Source organism: Salvelinus namaycush, chromosome 39 (genome assembly GCF_016432855.1).
Source record: "Salvelinus namaycush isolate Seneca chromosome 39, SaNama_1.0, whole genome shotgun sequence".
Classification (NCBI taxonomy): domain Eukaryota; kingdom Metazoa; phylum Chordata; class Actinopteri; order Salmoniformes; family Salmonidae; genus Salvelinus; species Salvelinus namaycush.
In genome coordinates, this window is record NC_052345.1 from 3,531,071 (window position 1) to 3,558,778 (window position 27,708).

General features: G+C 44.2%; 1 protein-coding gene across 1 annotated transcript; it reads right to left on the minus strand.

Annotated features, from left to right (window-relative positions):
• Positions 1 to 2,593: 2,593 nt before the first annotated feature.
• On the minus strand, positions 2,594 to 27,241 carry LOC120032458 (interleukin-2 receptor subunit beta-like). The gene is made up of 13 exons (XM_038978562.1): positions 26,992 to 27,241; positions 14,237 to 14,296; positions 13,405 to 13,507; positions 10,328 to 10,439; positions 10,119 to 10,194; positions 9,743 to 9,842; positions 6,926 to 7,059; positions 6,577 to 6,769; positions 6,068 to 6,167; positions 5,727 to 5,811; positions 3,228 to 3,557; positions 2,797 to 3,044; positions 2,594 to 2,702 (listed from the first exon to the last, which is right to left on the minus strand). The coding sequence occupies exons 3-13, from the start codon at positions 13,475 to 13,477 to the stop codon at positions 2,594 to 2,596; spliced, it is 1,560 nt and encodes a 519-aa protein (XP_038834490.1). The 5' UTR covers positions 13,478 to 13,507; positions 14,237 to 14,296; positions 26,992 to 27,241.
• Positions 27,242 to 27,708: the final 467 nt, after the last annotated feature.

The following is a 27,708-nucleotide window of genomic DNA, read 5'->3' on the forward strand; positions in this document are numbered from 1 at the left end:
TGACTCCACAACATGGCGGGTATCTGTATGGCTTGTTTTGGTGCCTGAGCGCTGTACTCAGATTATTGCATGGTGTGCTTTTTCCGTAAGGGCTTTTTTGAAATCTGACACATTGCATTAAGGAGAAGTATATCTATAATTCCATGCATAACACTTGTATCTTTTATCAATGTTTATTATGAGTATTTCTGTAAATTGATGTGGCTCTCTGCAAAAATACTGGATGTTTTGGAAGCAAAACATTACTGAACATAACGCGCCTATGTAAACTGAGATTTTTGGATATAAATATGAACTTTATCGAACAAAACATACATGTATTGTGTAACATGAAGTCCTATGAGTGTCATCTGATGAAGATCATCAAAGGTTAGTGATTAATTTTATCTCTATTTCTGCTTTTTGTGACTCCTCTCTTTGGCTGAAAACATTGCTGTTTTTCTGTGACTAGGTGCTGACCTAACATAATCGCATGGTATGCTTTCGTTGTAAAGCCTTTTTGAAATCGGACACTGTTGTGGGATTAACAACAAGTGTATCTTTAAAATGGTGTATAATCCTTGTATGTTTGAGGAATTTTAATTATGAGATTTCTGTTGTTTGAAGTTGGCGCCCTGCACTTTCACTGGCTGTTGTCATATCGATCCCGTTAACGGGATTTCAGCCGTAAGAAGTTTTTAAACGAACAAAGTAGTCTACAAGACAAAACACTATTTATGACTCTGTGTAACACAAAGCAATGAACACTAACTGTCTGTCTCTATTCACTCACCTGTTACCATCCTATCGAACCACAGCTATGCATGCATATCTATATACATATCTATGAATGTATGGATCTATGTAAAACATACCCATACCTCACACACCACAATAATATGGCAATCTGGGATTCAAACAGCAACAAATGGATATACCAATCCCAGATTGCCCCTTTAACTCCCTAGAGTCGATTGAGGTACCGGTGCGTCAATCTAAGTAACATAATAAAAAAAATACCCATTAACATCTGTCAATTTAAGCTAGAGATATCTGTTTATATCTGAATCCGCCGATATTGCCCTTCTGCAGCTGCGATGAAAGGTGACAGAGCTAGAGCGGTGTTTGTCAGACCACGAGACACGAAAAGCGATCTTCTCACGAAAACGTCTGTAGCGTCTGAACGGTTTAGTCTATAGAATATGGAAAGATGAGACTCTCACGAACACGTTTGATCCCACTGTGGAAAGGGGAGATTCTGAAGAAAGCAGTATCTGTTTTTCTCTACGACCCGCAATAGTGTCCCGGGGGTCACCTGAAGGTAACCGGTATCAGTTTACCTTCAGGAAGTATGGAGGTCATTTTGTGACAGAACACCTTCAAGGGTTTTTCTTTATTTTTACTGTGTTCTATATTGTAGAATAATAGTGAAGAAATCAAAACTATGAAATAACACATATAGAATCATGTAGTAGTGTCTGGAGTCCAAATTGGAGATTTTTGGTTCCAACCGCTGTGTTTGTGAGACGCGGTGTGGGTGAACGGATGATTGCCGCATGTGTATTTCCCACCGTAAAGCATGGAAGAGGAGGTGTTATGGTATGGGGGTGCTTTGCTGATGACACTGTCTGTGATTTATTTAGAATTCAAGGCACACTTAACCAGCATGGTTACCACAGCATTCTGCAGTGATACGCCATCCCATCTGGTTTGGGGTTAGTGGGACTATCATTTGTTTTTCAACAGGACAATGACCCACCACACCTCCAAGCTGTGTAAGGGCTATTTGACCAAGAAGGAGAGTGATGGAGTGCTGCATCAGATGACCTGGCCTCCGCAATCCCCCAACCTCAACCAAATTGAGATGGTTTGGGATGAGTCGGACCGCAGAGGGAAAGAAAAGCAGCCAACAAGTGCTCAGCATATGTGAGAACTCCTTCAAGACTGTTGGAAAAGCATTCCAGGTGACGTTGGTTGAGAGAATGCCAAGCGTGTGCAAAGCTGTCATCAAGGCAAAGGGGGGCTACTTTGAAGAATCTCAATTATAAAATATATTTTGATTAGTTTAACACTTTTTTGGTTACTACATGATTCCATATGTGTTATTCATAGTTTTTATGTATTCACTCTTATTCTACAATGTAGAAAATAGTAAAAATAAAGAAAAACCCTTGAATGAGTAGGTGTTCTAAAACTTTTGACCCCCCCTATTCTAGTAACTTTCTAAATCCTGGTTGGAAGATTACCAAAATCAGAATGGAATGAGCAGGAATTCCGGATTTCTCCAACCAGGATTTCTGGATAACCAGGGAATTTTGGGAAAATTACAAGACTTTTCCAAACCTAGACCTTGGTAAAAATGTTTTCATAGCTCAGCTCTGAGCTTCTTTCACTGGCATGTAGCCGCCACTAGAGGGCTCTATAGCCATTGAAGAAGACAGGAGAGACATCTCCTCCAACAGCCTGTCTTGATGACTGGTACTCATACCCAGGGATGGAGCCAACCCCAACCCAGAGAAGGGGAAGGGTAAACCGGTCAGTGGAATAGGTAAGGGGGTGGAACAGAATGAAAATATATTGTTAGTGGTAATAAGAGGGATATGGTTACAGGAGGTCACAGTTGGCCCGACCGCATCCTCCACGCTCTCCTGACTTTCCTGATCCTCTCCCCCACTGCCAATGCCTGAATCTGGGCTCTGAGGGGCACGGCGTTGGGTCTGGAACTGGAGATTATCCACACGTTCATAGGAGGACGACATTGTGAGAGAACCTCCTCCAACCACCATCTCCGTACCCTTTCCCCCTACACTATCCAACCCAGGGAGGGTGAAGGGTGGCTGGGGGAAAGCGGACAGGGAAATGGGTAAGGGGGTGGAGCAGAATGGAAAGTTATTGTTATTGATAAGAGGAAGAAGCGGAACAAGATGGAAGTCCTGAGAGACAAAATGGGGGATGGTCGAAGTAGGCCCGTCCGCCTCCTCCACACTCTCCTGACTTTCCTGATCCTCTCCCCCACTGCCGATGCCTGAATCTGGGCTTATGAGGGCCCGACGCTCGGCCTGGAGCTTCTCAACACGCCCGTAAGAAGAAACCTGGAGGATATCTTCACCTGCACTGATGCCTTCAAGTACACCTCCACCCCCCATCTCTCTATCCTTCCCTCCACCCCCCATCTCTCTATCCTTCCCTCCACCCAACATCTCTCTATCCTTCCCTCCACCCCCCATCTCTCCCTCCTCCCCCCCTACACCTCTATTACTATCCATCCTTTCTCCTCTGTTCTCCTCCTTCCACTCATCTATCTCTTCAGTAGTGCCACCTACTGGTCCGTAAGGGGAGTGTACAGAGCAGGGTTCCAGCTTGATGGAGGTGGATCCAGGCTGGGAGCATTGAGATAAGAAGTAGCTGGAGTTGGAGAAGCCGGAGCGGCCACTGTTGTCCCATCTCTTCTCCTGTGGTGGTGCCGTCCTCAAGGCGGTGACGTTGTCCAGGCTGTCGGTGATCTCTACCTGGGAGATGTCTACACGGTTCAAGGCAGAGTTGACGATTTCAAGGGCAAACAAAGGACCCAGCCACGCCTGTAGACACACACACACACACACACACACACACACACACACACACACAGACATACAGACGCAGAGAGAAAGAGAGACATACAGAGGAGAGGAAAATGAAATGATCATTATTTTCATTCCTTTTTATTGCAGAGGCTGGTAAGGTGAGGACGGCATGGTCTTCCGACAGGTGGCTTCCCTCCTGCATGATGCGAATGTAAGACAATGGTGAGGACAGCTCATAATAATGTCTGGTATTAAATATATGGAAACTATGTGTTTTATCTGTTTGATACCATTCCATTCGTTAGGTTCCAGCCATTATAACCTAACTACAGCCATTATAACCTAACTACAGCCATTATAACCTAACTACAGCCCTTATAACCTAACTACAGCCATTATAATCTAACTACAGCCATTATGACCTAACTACAGCCATTATAACCTAACTACAGCCATTATAACCTAACTACAGCCATTATAACCTAACTACAGCCATTATAACCTAACTACAGCCATTATAACCTACCTACAGCCATAATAACCTAACTACAGCTGTAACCTAACTACAGCCATTATACCCCAATTACAACCATTATAACCCAACTACAACCATTATAACCCAACTACAACCATTATAACCCAACTACAGCCATTATAACCTAACTACCGCCATTATAACCTAACTACAACAATATTAACCTAACTACAGCCATATTAACCTAACTACAGCCATTATAACCTAACTACAGCCATTATAACCTAACTACAGCTGTAACTTAACTACAGCCATTATAACCTACCTACAGCCATAATAACCTAACTACAGCTGTAACCTAACTACAGCTGTAACCTAACTACAGCTGTAACTTAACTACAGCCATTATAACCCAACTACAGCCATTATAACCTAACTACCGCCATTATAACCTAACTACAGCCATATTAACCTAACTACAGCCATATTAACCTAACTACAGCTGTAACCTAACTACAGCCATTATAACCTAACTACAGCTGTAACCTAACTACAGCCATTATAACCTAACTACAGCTGTAACTTAACTACAGCCATTATAACCTAACTACAGCTGTAACCTAACTACAGCCATTATAACCCAACTACAGCTGTAACCTAACTACAGCCATTATAACCCAACTACAGCCATTATAACCTAACTACAACCATTATAACCGAACTACAGCTGTAACCAAACTACAGCCATTATAACCTAACTACCACCATTATAACCTAACTACAGCCATTATAACCTAACTACAGCCATTATAACCTAACTACAGACATTATAACCTAACTACAGCCATTATAACCTAACTATAGCCATTATAACCTAACTACAGCCATTATGACCTAACTACAGCCATTATAACCTAACTACAGACATTATAACCTAACTACAGCCATTATAACCTAACTACAGCCATTATAACCCAACTACAGCCATTATAACCTAACTACAGACATTATAACCCAACTACAGCCATTATAACCTAACTACAACCATTATAACCGAACTACAGCTGTAACCAAACTACAGCCATTATAACCTAACTACAGACATTATAACCTAACTACAGACATTATAACCTAACTACAGCCATTATAACCCAACTACAGCCATTATAACCTAACTACAACCATTATAACCGAACTACAGCTGTAACCAAACTACAGCCATTATAACCTAACTACCACCATTATAACCTAACTACAGCCATTATGACCTAACTACAGCCATTATAACCTAACTACAGACATTATAACCTAACTACAGCCATTATAACCTAACTACAGCCATTATAACCTAACTACAGACATTATAACCTAACTACAGACATTATAACCCAACTACAGCCATTATAACCTAACTACAACCATTATAACCGAACTACAGCTGTAACCAAACTACAGCCATTATAACCTAACTACCACCATTATAACCTAACTACAGCCATTATGACCTAACTACAGCCATTATAACCTAACTACAGACATTATAACCTAACTACAGCCATTATAACCTAACTACAGCCATTGTAACCTAACTACAGCCATTATAACCTAACTATAGCCATTTTCCCTAACTACAACCATAACAAGGTAGTGCACAATACAGGGAATAGGGTCCCTTTTGGCACATGACTTCCGTCAAAAGTAGAACTGACCTTGAAGTTTCCATCGTGATGGAGGTTGAGGCCCTCAAAGTACCTGGAGGGATCTGGTATAGGAGGATTCAGAATCTTCTTGACCCTGTCAGCAATGAACGGAAATTAAAGGAAGTTGCACTAAACCAACTACAAAACATTACATCTAAAACATGATGTTTACTTTACAGTCCGTTGGTGACAGACAGACAGACACAGACAGACAGACAGACAGACAGACAGACAGACAGACAGACAGACAGACAGACAGACAGACAGACAGACAGACACACACACTCTCAGACAGACACACAGACACACAGACACACAGACAGACAGACACACAGACAGACAGTACTCACGTTCCATTGCAGAGCAACATGGAGACCAGCAGGACCAGTACAACAACAGCTCCCACCACGGTGACCACCACAAAGTCCTGGTCTAGAACATCAGATCTACCTGAGAACAGGACCAGAGGAACAACATAGAACATACTTACAACATACTTACAACGTACATAACAACACCACTGTTTTACTAAAAGATTGGCATAGAAAAGCCTTCATTTACATTTCTGTCTGTAAGTTTGTTTTGAGCATGTGTCTGCCTATCTAAGAATGAAAGAAAGAAATAGGGAAGGAAGGATGAAGAAGGAGAATAAGCTATTTTTCAAGATTCATATGGAAACACACTACTATGCCTGCATTCCAAATGGCAACATATTCCCTATTTAGTGCAGTACTTTTGGCCCATAGGGCTCTGCACTATGTAGGGAACAATAGGGCCATTTGGGACACAGGCCAAGTATATATAGGCCCACATTCAAACGTGTACTAATTACCAATGACATCACTGATGCTGTATTTACCTGTTGGCTTCATCTGGCCCAGAGTGGAGACCCATGATGCACTGGGGCTCCAGTCGCTCCACTGACAGTCTGGGTAATCGTCTGGGTCGGCTCGAACCCTGACCCTGACCTGGTACCTCCCTCCTCTCTCCAGCATGTCAGGGTCCAGGTCAAAATACGTCTGTTTGTTTGATATGTTCACCTCCACAGCATCCTGCAGTAGCACAACATACAGTAGGTGTACTTTTAGATAGTGTACAAAGAGACGCTCTTTCACTGTATTCTCTCTTTCACATCTCTCCCCTTTCCCTCTCGTTATTATCTGTCCTCTGTCTCTGTCTCTCTTCCTCCCCCCCTCTCTCTCTCTCACCTCCCAGTGATGTAGTTCCTGTTTCCACTGTAGTTGGAAGTCATAGTTGAATATCATTTCTGAAATGGGAGCTCCTGGTGTCCAGGCGATTGAGGCATTGGTGATGTTTGGCTTGCCAGGGGGATGCATTTTAACTGTCAAACACAAAACAACACAGTTAATGTAGTCATAGTAGTACTAATATATTACTAATATCACTGTAACAGAACTACTAGTACTAAGTTGAATCAGAAATGTCAGTATCAGGTAGGAATTAATATACTGATATACAGTACATTCAGAAAGTATTCAGACCCCTTCACTTTTTCCACATTTGTTATGTTACAGCCTTATTCTAAAATGGATTAATAAAACAATTTCCCCATCAATCTACACACAACACCCCATAATGACAATGCGAAAACAGGTTTTTTGAAATGTTTGCAAATTTATTAAAAGTAAAAAACAGAAATACCCTATTTGCATAAGTATTCAGACCCTTTGCTATGAGAATCGAAATTGAGCTCAGGTGCATCCTGTTTCCATTGATCATCCTTGAGATGTTTCTACAACTTCATTGGAGTCAATTGATTGGACAGGCATACACCTGTCTTTATAAGGTCCCACAGTTGACAGTGCATGTCAGAGCAAAAACCAAGCCATTAGGTCGAAGGAATTGTCCGTAGAGCTCCAAGACAGGATTGTGTCGAGGCACAGATCTGGGGAAGGGTACTGAAACATTCTGCAGCATTGAAGGTCCAAGAACACAGTGGCCACCATCTTTTTTAAATGGAAGAAGTTTGGAACCACCAAGACGCTTCCTAGAGCTGGCCGCCCGGCCAAACTGAGCTATCGGGGGAGGTGACCAAGAACCCGATGGTCACTCTGACAGAGCTCCAGAGTTCCTCTATGGAGATGGGAAAACCTTCCAGAAGGACAATCATCTATGCAACACTCACAAATCAGGCCTTTATAGTAGAGTAACCAGGCGGAAGCCACTCCTCAAAAAAAGGCACATTACAGTCCGCTTGGTGTTTACCTAAAGGCACCTAAAAGACTCACACCATGAGAAACAAGATTCTCTGGTCTGATGAAACCAAGATTGAACTCCTTGGCCCGAATGCCAAGCGTCACGTCTGGAGGAAACCTGGCACCATCCCTACGGTGAGCATAGTGGTGGCAGCATCATGCTGTGGGGATGTTTTTCAGCGGCAGGGACTGGGAGACCAGTCAGGCTTGAGGGAAAGATGAACGGAGAAAAGTACAGAGAGATCCTTGATGTAAACCTGCTCCAGAGCGCTCAGTATCTCTGACTGGGGCTAAGGTTCACTGTCACGTTCCTGACCTTATTTCCTTTGTTTTGTCTTTGTTTAGTTGGTCAGGACGTGAGCTGGGTGGGCATTCTATGTTATGTGTTTCTATGTTTAGGTTCATTGTTAATTAGCCTGATATGGTTCTCAATCAGGGGCAGGTGTTTTACGTTTCCTCTGATTGAGAACCATATTAAGGTAGGCTGTTCACACTGTTTGTTTGTGGGTGATTGTCTTCCGTGTCAGTGTATGTACCACACGGAACTGTTTCGTTTGTTTAGTCTGTACCTGTTTGTGCGTTCATCGTTATTTGTGTTCTCAAGTTCAGGTCTGTTCACGTCGTTTATTGTTTTGTAGTTTGTTTTAGTGTTTTCCGTCTTCGTTACCTTTAATAAATCATATCATGTATTCTCCACAAGCTGCGTTTTGGTCCGATCCATGCTCCTCCTCAGACGAGGAGGAGAACAATCGTTACATTCACCTTCAGCATGACCCGAAGCACACAGCCAAGACAACACAGGAGTGGTTTCGGGACATGTCTCTGAATGTCCTTGAGTGGCCCAGCCAGAGCCCGGACTTGAACATCTCTGGAGAGACCTGAAAATAGCTGTGCAGCAATGCTCCCGATCCAATCTGACAGAACTTGAGAGGATATGCAGAGAAGAATGGGAGAAATTCCCAAATACATCTGTGCCAAGTTTGTAGCGTCATACCTGTAACGCTCGTCGTCGTAAGGAAGTGTGGACCAAAGCGCAGCGTGGAAAGTGTTCATGATCTTTATTGTCAAGAATCACTCAAACAAAAATAACGAATACAAAAACGAAAGCGAACAGTTCCGTCAGGCACAGATACTAAACGGAAAACAACACCCCAGAAAACCCAAACGGAAATTGACAATTTATATATGATCCCTAATCAGAGACAACGATAGACAGCTGCCTCTGATTGGGAACCACACCCGGCAAAAACAACAAAGCAATTGAAAACATAGATTCTCCCACCCGAGTCACACCCTGACCTAACCAAAAATAGAGAATAAATAAGGATCTCTAAGGTCAGGGCGTAACACTACCCAAGAAGACTCAAGGCTGTAATCGCTACCAAATGTGCCTTAACAAAGTACTGAGTTAAAGGGTCTGAATACTTATGTAATTTATTTTTATTTTTATACATTTGCAAAAATGTATAAAACCTGTTTTTGTTTGTCATTTTGGGGTATTGTGTGTAGATTATGAGGGGGGGGGAAATTATTTAATACAGTTTAGAATAAGGCTGTAACATAACAAAATGTGGATAAGGTGAAGGGGTCTGAATACTTTCTGAATGCACTGTAAATTAATAAGCTTTCCAGCATGTTTGTATTGCATTATGTTGTATCATAGTGTATTGATTTTGTGTATTTTGTATGATGACCTCACAAAGTTATAGTATTGTATTGTTGTAGTTGGTGTACAATTAATGTAGTAGTAGTAGGTTAGTAATATCTGACACATCGTATATAATATCACTCAAATGACTGTACACTTACTGTGGTGAAATGGTTGATACAGGTATTTAATCTGTATCACATAATCTTCTGTTTGTCCACACCGTACACCAATGGGTATTTCATCACTTTCCCAAAAGAACTGAAAGATAATTTACAGAAGTTCAGTTATCCAGGGTTGTTTGTCTATTGGTCTATATATATGCTATCATTGTTTTATTATTATTATTATTAGGAAAAAAATATATAAAAAAATATTTTACAAATTACAAATTCCTGGTTAATTTATTCAAGATTAATGTGTTACATTCATGTTATTATTTTTATGATCTGTTTTTAAATCATAGTTTTTATCTATAATAATGCACATATATAACCAAGCATTGGTTTTTACTTGATGTAGTTTTATAAAACTCACTGGATTGTCCTCAAAGACCAGACTGCCGCCTCTCAACGTTGTGTTGGAACCGGCCAAGGACTTCATCTCACATTGCCTGTAGTTACAACAGTGAACCATTGTTTCAGTTAGCATCTCAAATGGCACCCTATTCCCTATATAGTGCACTACTTTTGACCTATTCTATGGGAATAGGGTTCCATTTAGGGTGCATCCTTAGTCATCTTTACCTTTTAAACCCGGGGTATTCACCATGCAGAGTGCATGGCATGTCTGGGGGCACGCATGTGTTGTTCAACACACATGTGATGTTACTGATGAAGTCATTGACACACTGCAGACCTATGAGAAACAGAGACAGAGAGAGTGAGAGAGAAACAGAGAGAGAGAGGAGAGAGAAACAGAGAAACAGAGAGAGAAACAGAGAGAGTGAGACAGAGAGAGAAACAGAGAGAGTGAGACAGAGAGAGTGAGAGAGAAACAGAGAGAGAGAAAGAATTATAAGAGTTTTAATATAAGGGTCAATATAATGTTTTATAAGGCTCTATATCATGTTTTACAAGGCTCTATATCATGTTTTACAAGACTCTATGTCATGTTTTACAAGACTCTATGTCATGTTTTACAAGACTCTATATAATGTTTTACAAGACTCTATATAATGTTTTACAAGACTCTATGTCATGTTTTACAAGACTCTATATCATGTTTTATAAGGCTATATGTAATGTTTTATAAGACTATATGTAATGCTTTATAAGGCTCTATATCATGTTTTATAAGGCTCTTTATCATGTTTTACAAGACTCCATGTCATGTTCTGTAAGGCTTTATGTCATGTTTTTTAAGGATCTATGTCATGTTTTACAAGGATCTATGTCATGTTTTACAAGGCTCTATATCAGGCTCTATATCAGGCTCTATGTCATGTTTTACAAGGCTCTATATCATGTTTAATCATACACTGCCGTTCAAAAGTTTGGGGTCACTTAGAAATGTCCTTGTTTTTGAAAGAAGCACATTTTTTGTCCTTTAAAATAACATCAAATTGATCAGACACACAGTGTAGACATTGTTAATGTTGTAAATGACTATTGTTGCTGGAAACGGCAGATTTTTTATGGAATATCTACATAGGCGTACAGAGGCCTATAATCAGCAACCATCACTCCTGTCTTCCAATGGCACGTTGTGTTATCTATTCCAAGTTTATCATTTTAGAAGGCTAATTGATCATTAGAAAACCCTTTTGCAATTATGTTAGCACAGTTGAAAACTGTGGTTCTGGTTAAAGAAGCAATAAAACTGGCCTTCTTTAGACTAGTTGAGTATCTGGAGCATCAGCATTTGTGGGTACAATTACAGGCTCAAAATGGCCAGAAACAAATAACTTTCTTCTGAAACCTGTCAGTCTATTCTTGTTCTGAGAAATGAAGGCTATTCCATGTGAGAAATTGCCAAGAAACTGAAGATCTCGTACAACGCTCTGTGTACTACTCCCTTCACAGAACAGTGCAAACTGGCTCTAACCAGAATAGAAAGAGGAATGGGAGGCCCCGGTGCACAACTGAGCAAGAGGAAAGGTACATTAGAGTGTCTAGTTTGAGAAACAGATGCCTCACAAGTCCTCAACTGGCAGCTTCATTAAATAGTACCCACAAAAATCCAGTCTCAATGTCAACAGTGAAGAGGCGAGTCCAGGATGCTGGCCTTCTGAAAAACAGCTTCTATCTCAAGGCCATCAGACTTTTAAACAGCCATCACTAGCACAGAGAGGCTGCTGCCTACATACATACTTGAAATCATTGGTCACTTTAATAATTGGAATACTAGTCACTTTAATAATGCCACTTTAATAATGTTTCATGTCTTGCATTACTCATCTCATATGTATATACTGTATTCTATACTATCTATTGCATCTTGCCAGTGCAGCTCTGTCATTGCTCATCCATATATTTATATTTAGATATTCTTATTCCATTCCTTTACTTAGATTTGTGTGTATTCGGTATCTGTTGTGGAATTGTGAGATATTACTTGTTTGCTGCACTGTCAGAACTAGAAGCACAAGCATTTTGCTACACTCGCAATAACATCTGCTAGCCATGTGTATGTGACCAATACAATTTGATTTGATTTGATTTACTGCAAGTCACAAAGAAAACAGGAGCTGCCTCCACTATTCCAGCACCGTTTCAACTTCAACGTTTCATCATCATCAATCACCTCTGCTTAGTCTAACACAGTGACAACTAAAATATAACCCCCCAATAATGTGTCCAATCAACATAAGCTAAATATGATGTGGCTGTCCATGGTTCTGATTTATGTGTGCATGCGTGCGCGTTCGTGCAAGTAGAAAAACATGTTGACTCACTCTACTTGTAGAGAAACACCAATGCCATCCTCCTCTCTTTCATGTTGAAGAAACGTTCGGTCATACAGTACAAGCTTATTTTTTTGTCTTGGGCTACCTGGCTAAAATGCTTGCTTGAACTTCCATCCTCTCAGGCCAGGGGCACAACAATGTATGAATTCATGTTTGGATCGGAATTGCTTTTGGCCAATACGGAGAATTAAGTAAATCCACAAGTCCAAATCCCTACCTCCATCAATGGCTAATTTAGGAAAGGGACACCGGAGGACAACAACACAACAAAACACGCAACAATTCAGTTGTTTCTGTTAATGATGTAGACTCTCAAAGCGTTTTGATAGGAGAGAGGCCAAATCCAAGCCTGCTTCCCTTGATACTTATTTTCTTTCTCCAGGACCCTTCACAGTTGAGCTGCTCAGTTTAGCTCAACGCTCCTCCAGGGGAGGTTAGCATTTTAGCATTTTAGCATTTTTTTCTGGGGGGGTGATATTTCTCACTCATCATTATTCATGATTCATTCAGCATTATCCATCATCATGGTAGAATCCACATTCATGTAGAAGTGTTTAGAAACATATTCTATTCTTATTTACAATAAAAGTGACAAAATGACACAATGCATTATTTACCATTCATTTCTATTAGGCACAAAATAATAACACGTTTGTAGAGTCACAAGATTGATGTAATCATTGCGTGCTATGAATATGGGAACAAATACAAAACTTTTTACTACTTTAACACACATTAAAGTACTTTTGGTCCCCTAAAATGGGTAGACTATGCACAAAAAGTGCTGTAATTTCTAAAAAGGTTCACCCGATATGGATGTAAATACACTCAAATTAAAGCTGACAGTCTGCACTTTAACCTCATAGTCATTATACATGTGCTTGTAATGCATTGTGAAGGGTATTGATGACTTACAGGACTGTGGTTGGCTGGAGCAGGTTAGTAGGGGGAGGAGCAGGATGACATAGAGACAACATAGAACCTTCATTATGACTTCTTCCTGGTCCTTTTTCTCATTCTAGAACACAGTAGGAGACATGACCTTAGCAACGGGTGACAGGTGGCTTAGTGTTCCAAATGGTACCCTATTTCTTATATAGGGCACTACTTTTGACTAGGGCTCATTGGGCTCTGGTCAAAAGTAGAGAACTATGTAGGGAATAGGGTGCCATTTGGGATGGAAGAAAAACTGAAGCATAAGAGAGAAGAAAAAGTGCAATTTTCTATGTCTGTCTGCGTGGTGTGTTTTTTCCATGAAAGTAGATCAAGTGTTATCAGTTTAACCGTAGTCACACACGCGCACGCGCACACACACAAACGCGCACACACACACACACACACACACACACACACACACACACACACACACACAGTGAAAGCCACAGAAACTGAACAGGTGTGCAAGTGGGAGAGGGATCCATACATCCTTATTTACAGAATAGAAACTTATTAGGTCACATAAGGAGAAATACATGTCAGATATAATTAACATCTAGTGAATACAAAGTAGCATCTGTTTTACTGTTACGCATATCAGTAGACATGAAGGTTATTTGCATAAAACATCTTATTAACAAAGTTGCATTTGTTTAAACCAACCTTTCTTACACACTGGTATGCCAGAAACAAGCCAAGCACAAACTTTAACACTGTAAACCCATTTAGTAGGTTATTCAAATTTGCATAGCATTTTAGGTGCATTTCAAAAATGTGAATTTTATAATATAGCAGATATTTTGTCTCTTACCTTTAGATATTGAACGGCCCAAGTTGGACAGCTTGTGTCGTTGGATGAGTTGTGATGGAACTAGATAAAACACATGGAAAGGGTTGGATGAAGGATGATAGCTGTACTGATGATGTTACTAACTATGATATTACTCCAACTCTAGTGAGGCTGACACATCAGTAAATGACTCTCTCTCTCTCTCTCTCTCTCTCTCTCTCTCTCTCTCTCTCTCTCTCTCTCTCTCTCTCTCTCTCTCTCTCTCTCTCTCTCTCTCTCTCTCTCTCTCTCTCTCTCTCTCTCTCTCTCTCTCTCTCTCTCTCTCTCTCTCTCTCTCTCTCTCTCTCTCTCTCTCTCTCTCTCTCTCTCTCTCTCTCTCTCTCTCTCTCTCTCTCTCTCTCGCAGTGCATGCTGGGTGTTTTTGGAGTTTGAGTGTTTGGTGTGGAAAGCTCTATCCTAACTAACTTTCTTGATTCCTTTCTTTACATGTTATTTTCTATGGTGGAGGGTTAATGCAATATTTGTTTTAGCGGTATCCAAAGTTTTTTTTTCAAAGTTAGGGTGGAAGAGGACAGAGAAACTTTCCTGGGGTTTGGAAGTTGTGGTGTGCGCGATGGCTTCTCAGCCTAGCGCGGAGGAGACGCTGTCTATACAGCATGGATTCAGGTGTGTTCCTGAGAACGGAGTTAAGGTGGAGGAGGTTCTGCTCGCGGTCGGTGAACAGGTAGGAGCTGAGTTTATACATTCTGCTTCTAGAATGAACAAAGCTGTGGTTGTGTTCATGAAAAGGGCTAATTTGGTTGGTAGGCTAATTGCTAGCGGAATATTTGTAAGGGATGTGTTGGTGTCAATTTCACCTCTCTCTACCCCTTCAACAAGAGTTGTAGTGGCAAATTTGCCTCCGTTTATTACGGATGATCAAATTAGGAAAGAGCTGAGTCGTTTTGGTAAGTTTGCTAGCGGTTTCCGTGTACTGTCAGCAGGGTTTCAGGCAGATGCCGTTAAACACGTTGTTTCGTTCCGGAGGCAAGTGTTTATGTTTCTGAACAACAACGAGCAACAGCTAAATGTGCACTTTAAAGTGAGACATGGGGAGGGGCTCTATGCAGGTTTTGCCAGCACAGATAGTCTACGGTGTTTTGAATGTGGGGATTTGGGGCACAAGAGTTTTGCGTGCCCACACAAAGGCCGTAGACAAGGTGAGGGTACAGGCGCCAGTGGGGGAAATCGAGGTCAAAGTGCAGGGGGTAAGGAGATGCAGACAGCAGAGGCTGGGCCTAGTCAGGCTAGAGATGGTGGTGTAGATGAGGTTGGGCCTAGTCAGGCTAGAGATGGTGGGGTAGCTGTAGCTGAGTTTAGTCAGGCTAGAGATGGTGGGGTAGTGGAGGCTGGGTCTAGTCAGGCTAGAGATGGTGGGGAAGCAGAGGCCGGGTCTAGTCAGGCTAGAGATGGTGGGGTAGCTGAGGCTGGGCCTAGTTATGCTATGGAGGGTGGTGTAAAGGGTGCTGGGTCTAGGCAGGATATGGATGGTGGTATAGAAGAGGCTGAGTCTAGTCAGGCTATGGATGGTGGGGTAGCTGAGGCTGGCCCTAGTCATGCTATGGAGGGTGGTGTAGATGATGCTGGGCCTAGTCATGCTATGGAGGGTGGTGTAGATGATACTGGGTCTAGTCAGGTTATTCTAGTGGATGAGGAGAGTATAGTGGGGAAGTGTAAGAGATTAGGGGTGGAGGAGGAGGGTGTCAAGCGGAAAAGGAAAAAGGGTGTGGGCAAAGGCACAATGGAAATGTTGCCTGTTGCTGTGGGTGAGGCCCTAACCAGAGAGAAAGAGCAGGTGGTCAGGGTGGGAGATAGAGAAGAGGAGGAAAGTGAGTCTGAGGAAGAGGATGAGGAGTTATTTTTTTCAGACTCTTCTTCAATTGGCCCGGAGCTGACAGCCAGTCAACCAGAGGGGTCTAAGTACACGTTGAGAGAACTGACAAGGTTCCTGAATGAGACTAAGGGGAAAAAAGTTAATCTTGAGGCTTTTTTTCCTGATCCTAGAAAGTTTGTAAGATCAGTAAAACATGCAATGAGAAATGAGGGGCATGGTGTCCTCTCACCCAGGAAACGGTTTAGGTTGAGGAAGTGGGTTACAACAGTGCGTAAAGGTTTACCTTCAGACACTGTTTAAATGTTTAATTTCTTTCTGACACTGGGGCTTTTTGAGCTTTGCTATTGGTCTATTTCTCTGCTGGCTTTTCTCCCACTTCTTATGGAGACTCTTCGGGTAGGCTCGCTTAATATAAATGGCGCCAGAGATGCGGGAAAGAGGAGTGTGTTGGGTGAATATGTAAAACAAAAAAAAGTACATGTGTTATTTCTGCAGGAGACGCATAGTGATGTGGTGAATGAAGTCGACTGGGGGCTCTGGTGGAAAGGGGCAAGTGTGTTGAGCCATGGGACAAATCTTAGTGCAGGGGTGGCAGTCCTTTTTGCACCGGGTCTGTCTGTAAAAATTTGCTCCTCAAAGGAAGTGTGTAAGGGTAGGTTGCTTGTTGTTAAAGCAGAAATTAACAGCATGGGTTTTGTTTTTATAAATGTGTATGCGCCTAACACAGGGAGAGAAAGAGGGGTTCTATTTGGGAGTCTTAGACAGGAACTCTCACAAGTAGCGCCTGAGGAGACGCTGGTGATCGGAGGTGACTGGAACTGTACAATGGATTTTACAAAAGACAGAAATGGGGAAGAGCCTCATTCAGTGTCAGTGGGAGTGTTAGGGGACATCATTAATCAGTTTGACCTAGTGGATGTTTGGAGAACTAAACATCCAAACACAAGACAGTATACATGGGTGAAGGTTTTTGGGGCTAGGGTGAGTGCAGCCCGACTTGATCGTTTTTACATATCTAGGAATCAGAGCAATAGGCTGCTGGGCGCTACCATTCTCCCAGTGGGTTTTTCGGACCATCACATAACCATGGCTCGGCTGTCTATTTCACCAGGGCCCCGGCAGGCATCTTATTGGAAGTTCAATGTAAAGCTCTTACAAGATGCCACTTTTTGCTCAGTTTTCCAGACCTTTTGGGAAAGGTGGGGGCAGCGAAGAGAGGAGTATGAGTCTCTGAGTCAATGGTGGGATGTGGGGAAAGTGCAGATTCGGCTTTTCTGTCAACAGTACACAGCTCTCTCATCATCAGAGGCTAGGAGAGTATTGGGGGAACTAGAGCGGTGTATTAGTGAGATGGAGGTAGAGATGGTGGGGCAAGGCAATGTAGGCCTCCAGGCTAATTTAGCCGAATTACGTAGGGACCTGGGCAGTTTTTTCCAGGTTAAAGCAAAGGGAGCACTTGTAAGAGCTAGGTTCTCCATGCTCAAGGAGATGGATGCTCCCAGCTCCTTCTTCTTTGGTTTGGAAAGACAGAGCAGTGAAGCCAAGGGTATGCATTGTCTACGGCTGTCTGATGGGCGGGTGACCTCTGTGGTGGGGGAGATGCGGGAGCGGACTGTGGAGTTTTATACTGAATTGTATAGGGCAGAAATGTGTGATCCTATGTGTGCTCAGGTCTTGTTCGCAGGACTCCCTAAGCTCTCTCGGGCACAGAGGGATGAAATGGACATTCCTCTGTTGTCACATGAACTGGCAGAGGCCGTAACCCAGATGTCCCCCGGTCGTGCACCGGGGGTCGATGGACTCCCAGTGGAGTTTTACAAAAAATTCTGGGGAATAATTGGACAGGATTTCTTTTGCGTCTTGCGTGAATGCATCGGGGTAGGAGAGTTGCCGATGAGCTGCCGTCGGGCGGCTCTGACTCTCCTGCCCAAAAAAGGGGACTTGTGTGAACTTAAGAACTGGAGGCCTGTGGCATTACGCTGTGCGGACTACAAGATTTTTGCCAAGGTCCTCTCTAACAGACTGAAGTCCCATCTGGACTCTATAATACACAAGGACCAGACATATTGTGTACCGGGACGCTCAATCACGGACAACTTGTTCTTGATTAGGGACATGTTGGACTTGTCGAGAGGTTCTAATGTGAACTTTGGACTGGTCTCTTTAGATCAAGAGAAGGCTTTTGATAGAGTGGATCATGAGTATCTGTTTAATGTGATGTCTGTGTTTGGGTTTGGGAAGAGTTTTGTGACCTGTGTGAAGCTGTTGTATGCTGGGGTGTCATGTATGGTTAAGGTGGGAGGGGGGCTCAGTAGGCCAGTCTGGGTGAGACGGGGCATTAGACAAGGATGCCCTCTATCTGGGCAGCTATACACACTAGCCATTGAGCCTTTTTTAGGACTGCTACGCAGGAGACTGCAGGGAGTGTGCTGGACAGGCATGGGGGTGGTGACAGGAATAGCAGTCTCAGCATACGCAGATGATGTTTCTGTGATGGTCAGGGATGGGCAAGATATGCAGGAACTAGAGACCAGTCTGAAGGTGTACGAGGGAGCTTCATCAGCTAAGGTAAACTGGGGAAAGAGCAAAGCTCTGTTATGTGGGGCATGGGGGGATAGGGCTCCTCCTCTGCTTCCAGGGGGTTTGCAGTGGGGTTGTGAAGGGCTTAAAGTGTTGGGGGTGTACCTGGGCTCGGAGAGGTGGGTCAGGAAGAACTGGGAGGGGCTGTCACAGGCAGTGGTGTCAAGACTGGCCAGGTGGAGGTGGCTCCTATCCCAAGTGTCATATAGAGGGAGGGTGCTGATAATTAACAACCTGGTGGCATCTTCCTTGTGGCATAAACTGGCTGTCCTCAACCCCCCCGCCGGTCTGCTTGCAGACCTGCAACGCAAGCTGGTGGATTTCTTTTGGTCGGGACATCACTGGCTGAAGGCAGCAGTGTTGTACATGACCGTCCACGAAGGAGGACAGGGCCTGGTGGAACTGGAGAGCAGGATGGCTGCTTTCCGGCTAAAGGCGGTACAGAGACTGCTGTATCATACCGATGTTGGCTGGAGGGAACCAGCATGCGCACTGCTGAGGAGAGCTGGTGGATTAGGGTTGGACCGGCAGCTGTTCCTCATGAAGCTGGAGAGGCTGAGTACAGCAGGTCTCTCAGAGTTTTACTCTGCGGTGCTGAGGGCCTGGCAGCTGCTAAGGCCCATACGAGAAGGGGGTGTGGAGCCTGGGCAGTGGGTGTGGGAGGAGCCTATTTTCCACAACCCAGCCATCCCTTTGAGATCGGTTCAGTCTGCCACCCTGCAGAGGCAACTGATGGCAGGGGGTTTACGAAGGCTAGGTGACCTGAGACTGCTGGGAGAGGAGGGGTGGAAAACCCCGGAGGTCTTGGCGCAACAAACAGGAATAACGTCTCTTAGACTGTTGGAGAGATTCCTGGAGGAGGTCCAGGAGGCACTGTCTGAGCAGGTAAGGGGGGTGTTTGAGAGGCCAAAGGGAGAGGGGCCACCAATGTTTCCGCCACTGCAGGTGACGGCAGAGACTGGAGACTGGCAAGGGGGTCTGGAGGACTTGTTAGATTTTAACACTCCGAGCCTGGGGGAATTTGAGGGGGTGGGAGGTAAAGCTCTCTACAACCTCTGCGTTAAGGTTAGGAACATTAGAAGTCTAACAGGAGTGAAGGCACATCAGTGGCAGGGGGTATGTGGGGCGGAGAGTATGGTGGGTTTTAGATGGAGGGCGCTCTACAAACCCCCAGTACCAAAGAGGTCAGGGGACCTCCAGTGGAGGGTTCTTCATGGAGCCCTGGCCACTAACAGCTGGTTGGCACGTGTTGATCCGGGAATTGGGCAGGGGTGTCCTTTCTGTCAAATGAATGAAACTGTGATTCATGTGTTTTCTGTGTGCACCAGGTTAATGCCATTAATGTCTCTGTTGGAATGTCTGTGTGAGAGGTTGGGGGTGGTTTTTGCTGTTGGGATGTTTATAATGGGATACAGGTATTCGAGTAAGGAGAAAGAAAAATGTGTTTTGTTGAATTTTCTGTTTGCTCAGGCAAAATTAGCTATTTGGCTAACAAGGAGAAACAGGGTCAAAGGTGGGGGGATAACAGACCCTTTACTATTGTTTAATGGGATGGTCTCTGCGCGCCTTAGGGTTGAGTTTGAGTTCTATAAACTGATCAAATGTGTGGAGATGTTTGAGGAGATATGGTGTGTTGGGGGGGCTGTCTGTATTGCTGGGGAAGATGTTTTGGATATACGGTTGTAGGAGAGGGTATTGTTTTTGTGTATGGTGATGTTGGTTTGTATCATGTGGTAGATGGAAAGGTGAGTATGGTACATGTATGCAGTACAGGATATATTTTTGTTTTTTTATTTTTAGGGGGGGGTGAGTGTTAAATGAAATGAGAATGTTTCAATAAAGAAAGACAAAAAGTCAAAGTCTCTCTCTCTCTCTCTCTCTCTCTCTCTCTCTCTCTCTCTCTCTCTCTCTCTCTCTCTCTCTCTCTCTCTCTCTCTCTCTCTCTCTCTCTCTCTCTCTCTCTCTCTCTCTCTCTCTCTCTCTCTCTCTCTCTCTCTCTCTCTCTCTCTCTCTCTCTCTCTCTCTCTCTCTCTCTCTCTCTCTCTCTCTCTCTCTCTCTCTCTCTCTCTCTCTCTCTCTCTCTCTCTCTCTCTCTCTCTCTCTCTCTCTCTCTCTCTCTCTCTCTCTCATAATCAAGATGATCACCCTGCCCACAACCAGCGTCTCTCTGTGACACGTTCTAACACACTCAGGTTCTAGACATATACACTTAGCCATACACCATACTATCACCTAAAGACGTTTCCAGAAGCATGTCCAGAGATGCAACAGTTGAACCATGTTAATCATCTGAGACACTGTTGTCCTTTGACAGTCACTATTGCTGTTATTGATCTCTCTGTAGCTGAAAACATGCTGTGCAAAGAGAATACATTATTGTCAGGGCCTGTATTCATAAAGCATCTCAGAGTAGAAGTACTGATCTAGGATAAGTTTTGCCTTTTAGATCATAATGTATAAGATTACATGGACAAGGGGACCTGATCCTAGATAAGTACTCATAATCCGAGACACTTTATGTAGGTCCTTATTGACCACATCGTTGGATGAACAGCATGTTAACATATAGACCTATGTCTGAGAAGATGTATATAGTTCCCATAGCTATACATGGGCAGTGTGCTGTTTGCTACCATTCTCTCGTGTGGGTTTTTTAGTAAAAGGTCACTGTGGTTAGAGAGACTGATGTTATGTTCAGACTGAGGTGTGAAGTTTCCACTCCTTTTAAAAAAAAACAACCACCTAAAAACAACCACCGAACAGGTAAAAGATGTGTTGAGAGGGTGAAGAAGAAGAGGAATCTTGTTGAGAGGGTGAAGAAGAAGAGGAATCTTGTTGAGAGGGTGAAGAAGAAGAGGAATCTTGTTGAGGGGGTGAAGAAGAAGAGGAAGGCTCATAATAATGCCTGGAATGGAGTTAATGGAAGGGCATCAAATACATGTAATCAATGTGTTTGATGTGTTTGATACTCTTCCATTAATTCTGTTCCAGCCATTACTTTGAGTCCGTCCTCCGATTTAAAGTGCCACCAGCCACCACTGGTTTCTGTACATTGTTAGCTGTGAAGCCTTGTGATGTCGTGTTCACTGTCAAATGTACCAACAGTCCCGTGTGTCCCAATTCAGGGCTTTCCTGTCCTAACCTGATAGCCTGGTCCCAGATCAAGGCTTTCCTGCCTTAACCTGATAGCCTGGTCCCAGATCAGGGCTTTCCTGCCTTAACCTACTAGCCTGATCCCAGATCAGGGCTTTCCTCCCTTAACCTGATAGTCTGGTCCCAGATCAGGGCTTTCCTGTCATAACATGTTAGCCTGATCCCAGATCGGGGCTTTCCTGCCTTAACCTGAAAGCAGAGAACATACACACACATGCATTGTCGACGCAAGCTCAAACACAAGTGCAGTCTTCATGCAAGCTAACACACACACATTATACATGTACACACACACATTATACATGTACACACACACACACATTATACATGTACACACACACACATTATACATGTACACACACACATATTGTGCATGCACGCACACACAAGCTCATTCTGCATGTATGAATACACACACACACACACACACACACACACACACACACACACACACACACACACACACACACACGGGCTGCAGGTAAGAAAACCACAACGTCCTCGTTTCCCAGAATGTTTACAAGCTGTTTCCAATAACAAACAAACCACAAACCACTAACACCCCCGTCCCCTCCTCCTCTCTACCTCTCTTCTCATCCTCTCCCAAACCAAACCTCATACTAACACCCCCTCCCTTCTTCTTCTTACCATGTACACCTCTCCTTTCACCCTCCCTATCTCTCTCTGACTTCCTTTCCACCAACGCTCACTCCCTGACTCTCCCCTCCTCCCCCTCACCCTCCCTATCTCTCTGACTTCCTTTCCACCAACGCTCACTCCCTGACCCCCCCCTCCTCCTCACCTCCCCCTCTTGTCTTTGACTTCCTCTGTACCTGTGGCTGGGTGTGTATATCCTGTCCTACTTAAACACTGGACCAAATCAACCCCTAGGTTACATCCTAACTGGCACCCTTGTTCCCTATATAGTGCACTATATACCCTAGAGGCACTGGTTAAAAGTAGTACACAATATAGGGAATAGGGTGCCATTTGGAACGCACTCATAAGCCCCTCCACAATGAGGACAGTCGTCTCCAGTTCAACCCACAAGGTGTGCAGGGTTTTGCTCCAGTTCTATTTGAACATCCTGTCCTACTAAACCTAGGCCCAGATCAGCTCCTAGTCCTCTACATAATGAAGATTGAATCAGCTCCTAGTCCTCTACATAATGAAGATTGAATCAGCTCCTAGCCCATTCATAATGAAGATTGAATCAGCTCCTAGCCCCCTCCATAATGAAGCCCTAATCAGCTCCTAGCCCCCTCCATAATGAAGCCCTAATCAGCTCCTAGCCCCCTCCATAATGAAGCCCTAATCAGCTCCTATCCCCCTCCATAATGAATCCCTAATCAGCTCCTAGCCCCCTCCATAATGAAGCCCTAATCAGCTCCTAGCCCCCTCCATAATGAAGCCCTAATCAGCTCCTAGCCCCCTCCATAATGAAGCCCTAATCAGCTCCTAGCCCCCTCCATAATGAAGCCCTAATCAGCTCCTAGCCCCCTCCATAATGAAGCCCTAATCAGCTCCAAGCCCCCTCCATAATGAAGCCCTTATCAGCTCCAAGCCCCCTCCATAATGAAGCCCTAATCAGCTTCAAGCCCCCTCTATAATGAAGCCCTAATCAGCTCCTAGCCCCCTCCATAATGAAGCCCTAATCAGCTCCTAGCCCCCTCCATAATGAATCCCTAATCAGCTCCTAGCCCCCTCCATAATGAAGCCCTAATCAGCTCCTAGCCCCCTCCATAATGAAGCCCTAATCAGCTCCTAGCCCCCTCCATAATGAATCCCTAATCAGCTCCTAGCCCCCTCCATAATGAAGCCCTAATCAGCTCCTAGCCCCCTCCATAATGAAGCCCTAATCAGCTCCTAGACCCCTCCATAATGAAGCCCTTATCAGCTCCAAGCCCCCTCCATAATGAAGATTGAATCAGCTCCTAGCCCCCTCCATAATGAAGCCCTAATCAGCTCCTAGCCCCCTCCATAATGAAGATTGAATCAGCTCCTAGCCCCCTCCATAATGAAGATTGAATCAGCTCCTAGCCCACTCCATAATGAAGATTGAATCAGCTCCTAGCCCCCTCCATAATGAAGCCCTAATCAGCTCCTAGCCCCCTCCATAATGAAGATTGAATCAGCTCCTAGCCCCCTCCATAATGAAGCCCTAATCAGCTCCTAGCCCCCTCCATAATGAAGCCCTAATCAGCTCCTAGCCCACTCCACAATGAAGCCCTAATCAGCTCCTAGCCCCCTCCATAATGAAGATTGAATCAGCTCCTAGCCCCCTCCATAATGAAGATTGAATCAGCTCCTAGCCCCCTCCATAATGAAGCCCTAATCAGCTCCTAGCCCCCTCCATAATGAAGCCCTAATCAGCTCCTAGCCCCCTCCATAATGAAGATTGAATCAGCTCCTAGCCCCCTCCATAATGAAGCCCTAATCAGCTCCTAGCCCCCTCCATAATGAAGCCCTACTCAGCTCCTAGCCCCCTCCATAATGAAGCCCTAATCAGCTCCTAGCCCCCTCCATAATGAAGATTGAATCAGCTCCTAGCCCCCTCCATAATGAAGCCCTAATCAGCTCCTAGCCCCCTCCATAATGAAGCCCTAATCAGCTCCTAGCCCCCTCCATAATGAAGCCCTAATCAGCTCCTAGCCCCCTCCATAATGAAGCCCTAATCAGCTCCTAGCCCCCTCCATAATGAAGATTGAATCAGCTCCTAGCCCCCTCCATAATGAAGCCCTAATCAGCTCCTAGCCCCCTCCATAATGAAGCCCTAATTAGCTCCTAGCCCCCTCCATAATGAAGATTGAATCAGCTCCTAGCCCCCTCCATAATGAAGCCCTAATCAGCTCCTAGCCCCCTCCATAATGAAGCCCTAATCAGCTCCTAGCCCCCTCCATAATGAAGCCCTAATCAGCTCCTAGCCCCCTCCATAATGAAGATTGAATCAGCTCCTAGCCCCCTCCATAATGAATCCCTAATGAGCTCCTAGCCCCCTCCATAATGAAGCCCTAATCAGCTCCTAGCCCCCTCCATAATGAAGATTGAATCAGCTCCTAGCCCCCTCCATAATGAAGCCCTAATCAGCTCCTAGCCCCCTCCATAATGAAGCCCTAATCAGCTCCTAGCCCCCTCCATAATGAAGATTGAATCAGCTCCTAGCCCCCTCCATAATGAATCCCTAATCAGCTCCTAGCCACCTCCATAATGAAGCCCTAATCAGCTCCTAGCCCCCTCCATAATGAAGATTGAATCAGCTCCTAGCCCCCTCCATAATGAAGCCCTAATCAGCTCCTAGCCCCCTCCATAATGAAGCCCTAATCAGCTCCTAGCCCCCTCCATAATGAAGCCCTAATCAGCTCCTAGCCCCCTCCATAATGAAGCCCTAATCAGCTCCTAGCCCCCTCCATAATGAAGCCCTAATCAGCTCCTAGCCCCCTCCATAATGAAGATTGAATCAGCTCCTAGCCCCCTCCATAATGAAAATTGTATCAGCTCCTAGCCCCCTCCATAATGAAGATTGAATCAGCTCCTAGCCCCCTCCATAATGAATCCCTAATGAGCTCCTAGCCACCTCCATAATGAAGCCCTAATCAGCTCCTAGCCCCCTCCATAATGAAGCCCTAATCAGCTCCTAGCCCCCTCCATAATGAAGCTCTAATCAGCTCCTAGCCCCCTCCATAATGAAGATTGAATCAGCTCCTAGCCCCCTCCATAGTGAATCCCTAATCAGCTCCTAGCCCCCTCCATAATGAAGCCCTCATCAGCTCCTAGCCACCTCCATAATGAAGCCCTAATCAGCTCCTAGCCCCCTCCATAATGAAGCCCTAATCAGCTCCTAGCCCCCTCCATAATGAAGCCCTAATCAGCTCCTAGCCCCCTCCATAATGAAGCTCTAATCAGCTCCTAGCCCCCTCCATAATGAAGCCCTAATCAGCTCCTAGCCCCCTCCATAATGAAGCCCTAATCAGCTCCTAGCCCCCTCCATAATGAAGCCCTAATCAGCTCCTAGCCCCCTCCATAATGAAGATTGAATCAGCTCCTAGCCCCCTCCATAATGAAAATTGTATCAGCTCCTAGCCCCCTCCACAATGAAGATTGAATCAGCTCCTAGCCCCCTCCATAATGAAGATTGAATCAGCTCCTAGCCCCCTCCATAATAAAGCCCTAATCAGCTCTTAGCCCCCTCCATAATGAAGATTGAATCAGCTCCTAGCCCCCTCCATAATGAAGCCCTAATCAGCTCCTAGCCCCCTCCATAATGAAGCCCTAATCAGCTCCTAGCCCCCTCCATAATGAAGCCCTAATCAGCTCCTAGCCCCCTCCATAATGAAGCCCTAATCAGCTCCTAGCCCCCTCCATAATGAAGCCCTAATCAGCTCCTAGCCCCCTCCATATTAAGCCCTAATCAGCTCCTAGCCCCCTACACAAAGACTCCCTAATCAGCCCTTAGCCTCTTCCACAATGAGGACAGTGGTCTTCAACCTTGATTCTAGAGATCTAAAGGGTGTGCAGGGTTTTGGTGCAGCCCAGCACTAACACAGAACAAAAGCCTGGGCTTCTCTGGGACCAGGATGGAAGAATCCTTTCCTAGCGCATAGCCTAGACACATTTCATCAGCCCCAAGGGATGGGAGAGGTGTATGGAATATTGTAACAGCTTCGCTCTCTGTGTGTCTCTCAAGTGATAATAGTCATCATCATCATCATCATCATCATCATCACTACCGTGATCATGACCTCAACTGTGTAATACTGTGTCTTCCAAATGATCACACTCAAACACACAGACACAGGCAGAGTAGCTTTCTTGATTGAACAACAAATGTAATCCATAACCACCTGAATACATCATAGATGTAGGATCTTCATTTGAGCCAGTTTGCTATAATGGAAAATTATCCCGCAGCAACTGGAAATGTGAATTATTATGTGGATTATAGTTATAGTTATGTGGATTATGGATATTTGTTGTAGGGGCTGATACATTTTTCGATAGGGCAAATCAAGTCTGACATTTTAAATTGGAAATTACAAGCGTTAGAAGCCTTATTGAGCCTTGAATACACTACAAGTTTGCATTTTCTACTGTGCAGGAAAATTCTCAGCAACAAAAGAGTGATCAAATTAAGATCCTACATCTGTATATTAATATTCAAAGAGAGCCTTACCTTACTGTATAGTGGACCTTCTTGTAGTCTCAGAAACACCGGCTTCTCAATGCTCTCCGGTTGAGTTACGTTTCACTCTAAACTGAAGGACAAGACAAGTGCTTAATGATGAATCAGTTTCTTGTCTCTCAATTGGTCACCACCGGATGATTCAAACCCTTTAATGACGAGAAAAACGTCTGCCTGCCTTCTCTGAAAAGTAAATGAGTGAACAGAAAAGAGATTACTGACAGAAAGGGATTTTCTGTGGCTTCAGTTAGTTTCAACTGAAACCGCACACGTCATCAACGCTGCGATCTGTACTTGTCAGAAGCGGGGGTTAAAACAAAAATATTACATTTTTCAGTTTTTCTTCTTCCGGTCTCTGTTCTTGTTCCTTTTTCTAAAGCGTTCAATATGACTTTTGTTATTGTGAAATGTTGAGATGATGTAAAGTGTAAAATTAGAACATTTAATGTTTTTATTCCTTTCTGGAAATAACAGGTGCAAAAGCTTTGAAAGTGCCATGTGTGGCGAGTGAGGTAGTGAAAGAGAGAGACAGAGACCAAATACCACGTTTTGCTGCCCTCAACTGGACAAAGTATGACGAGAGTATGGCCTTGGTGTAACCAGTAGTTGATTTTCACAGCCGCTTTTCACCTCCACAAGCAGCTATGAAAGGAGACTATTTAGCATGTAATGAACAGTCCTCTTTCAACCGTATCCAGATGCTTTATG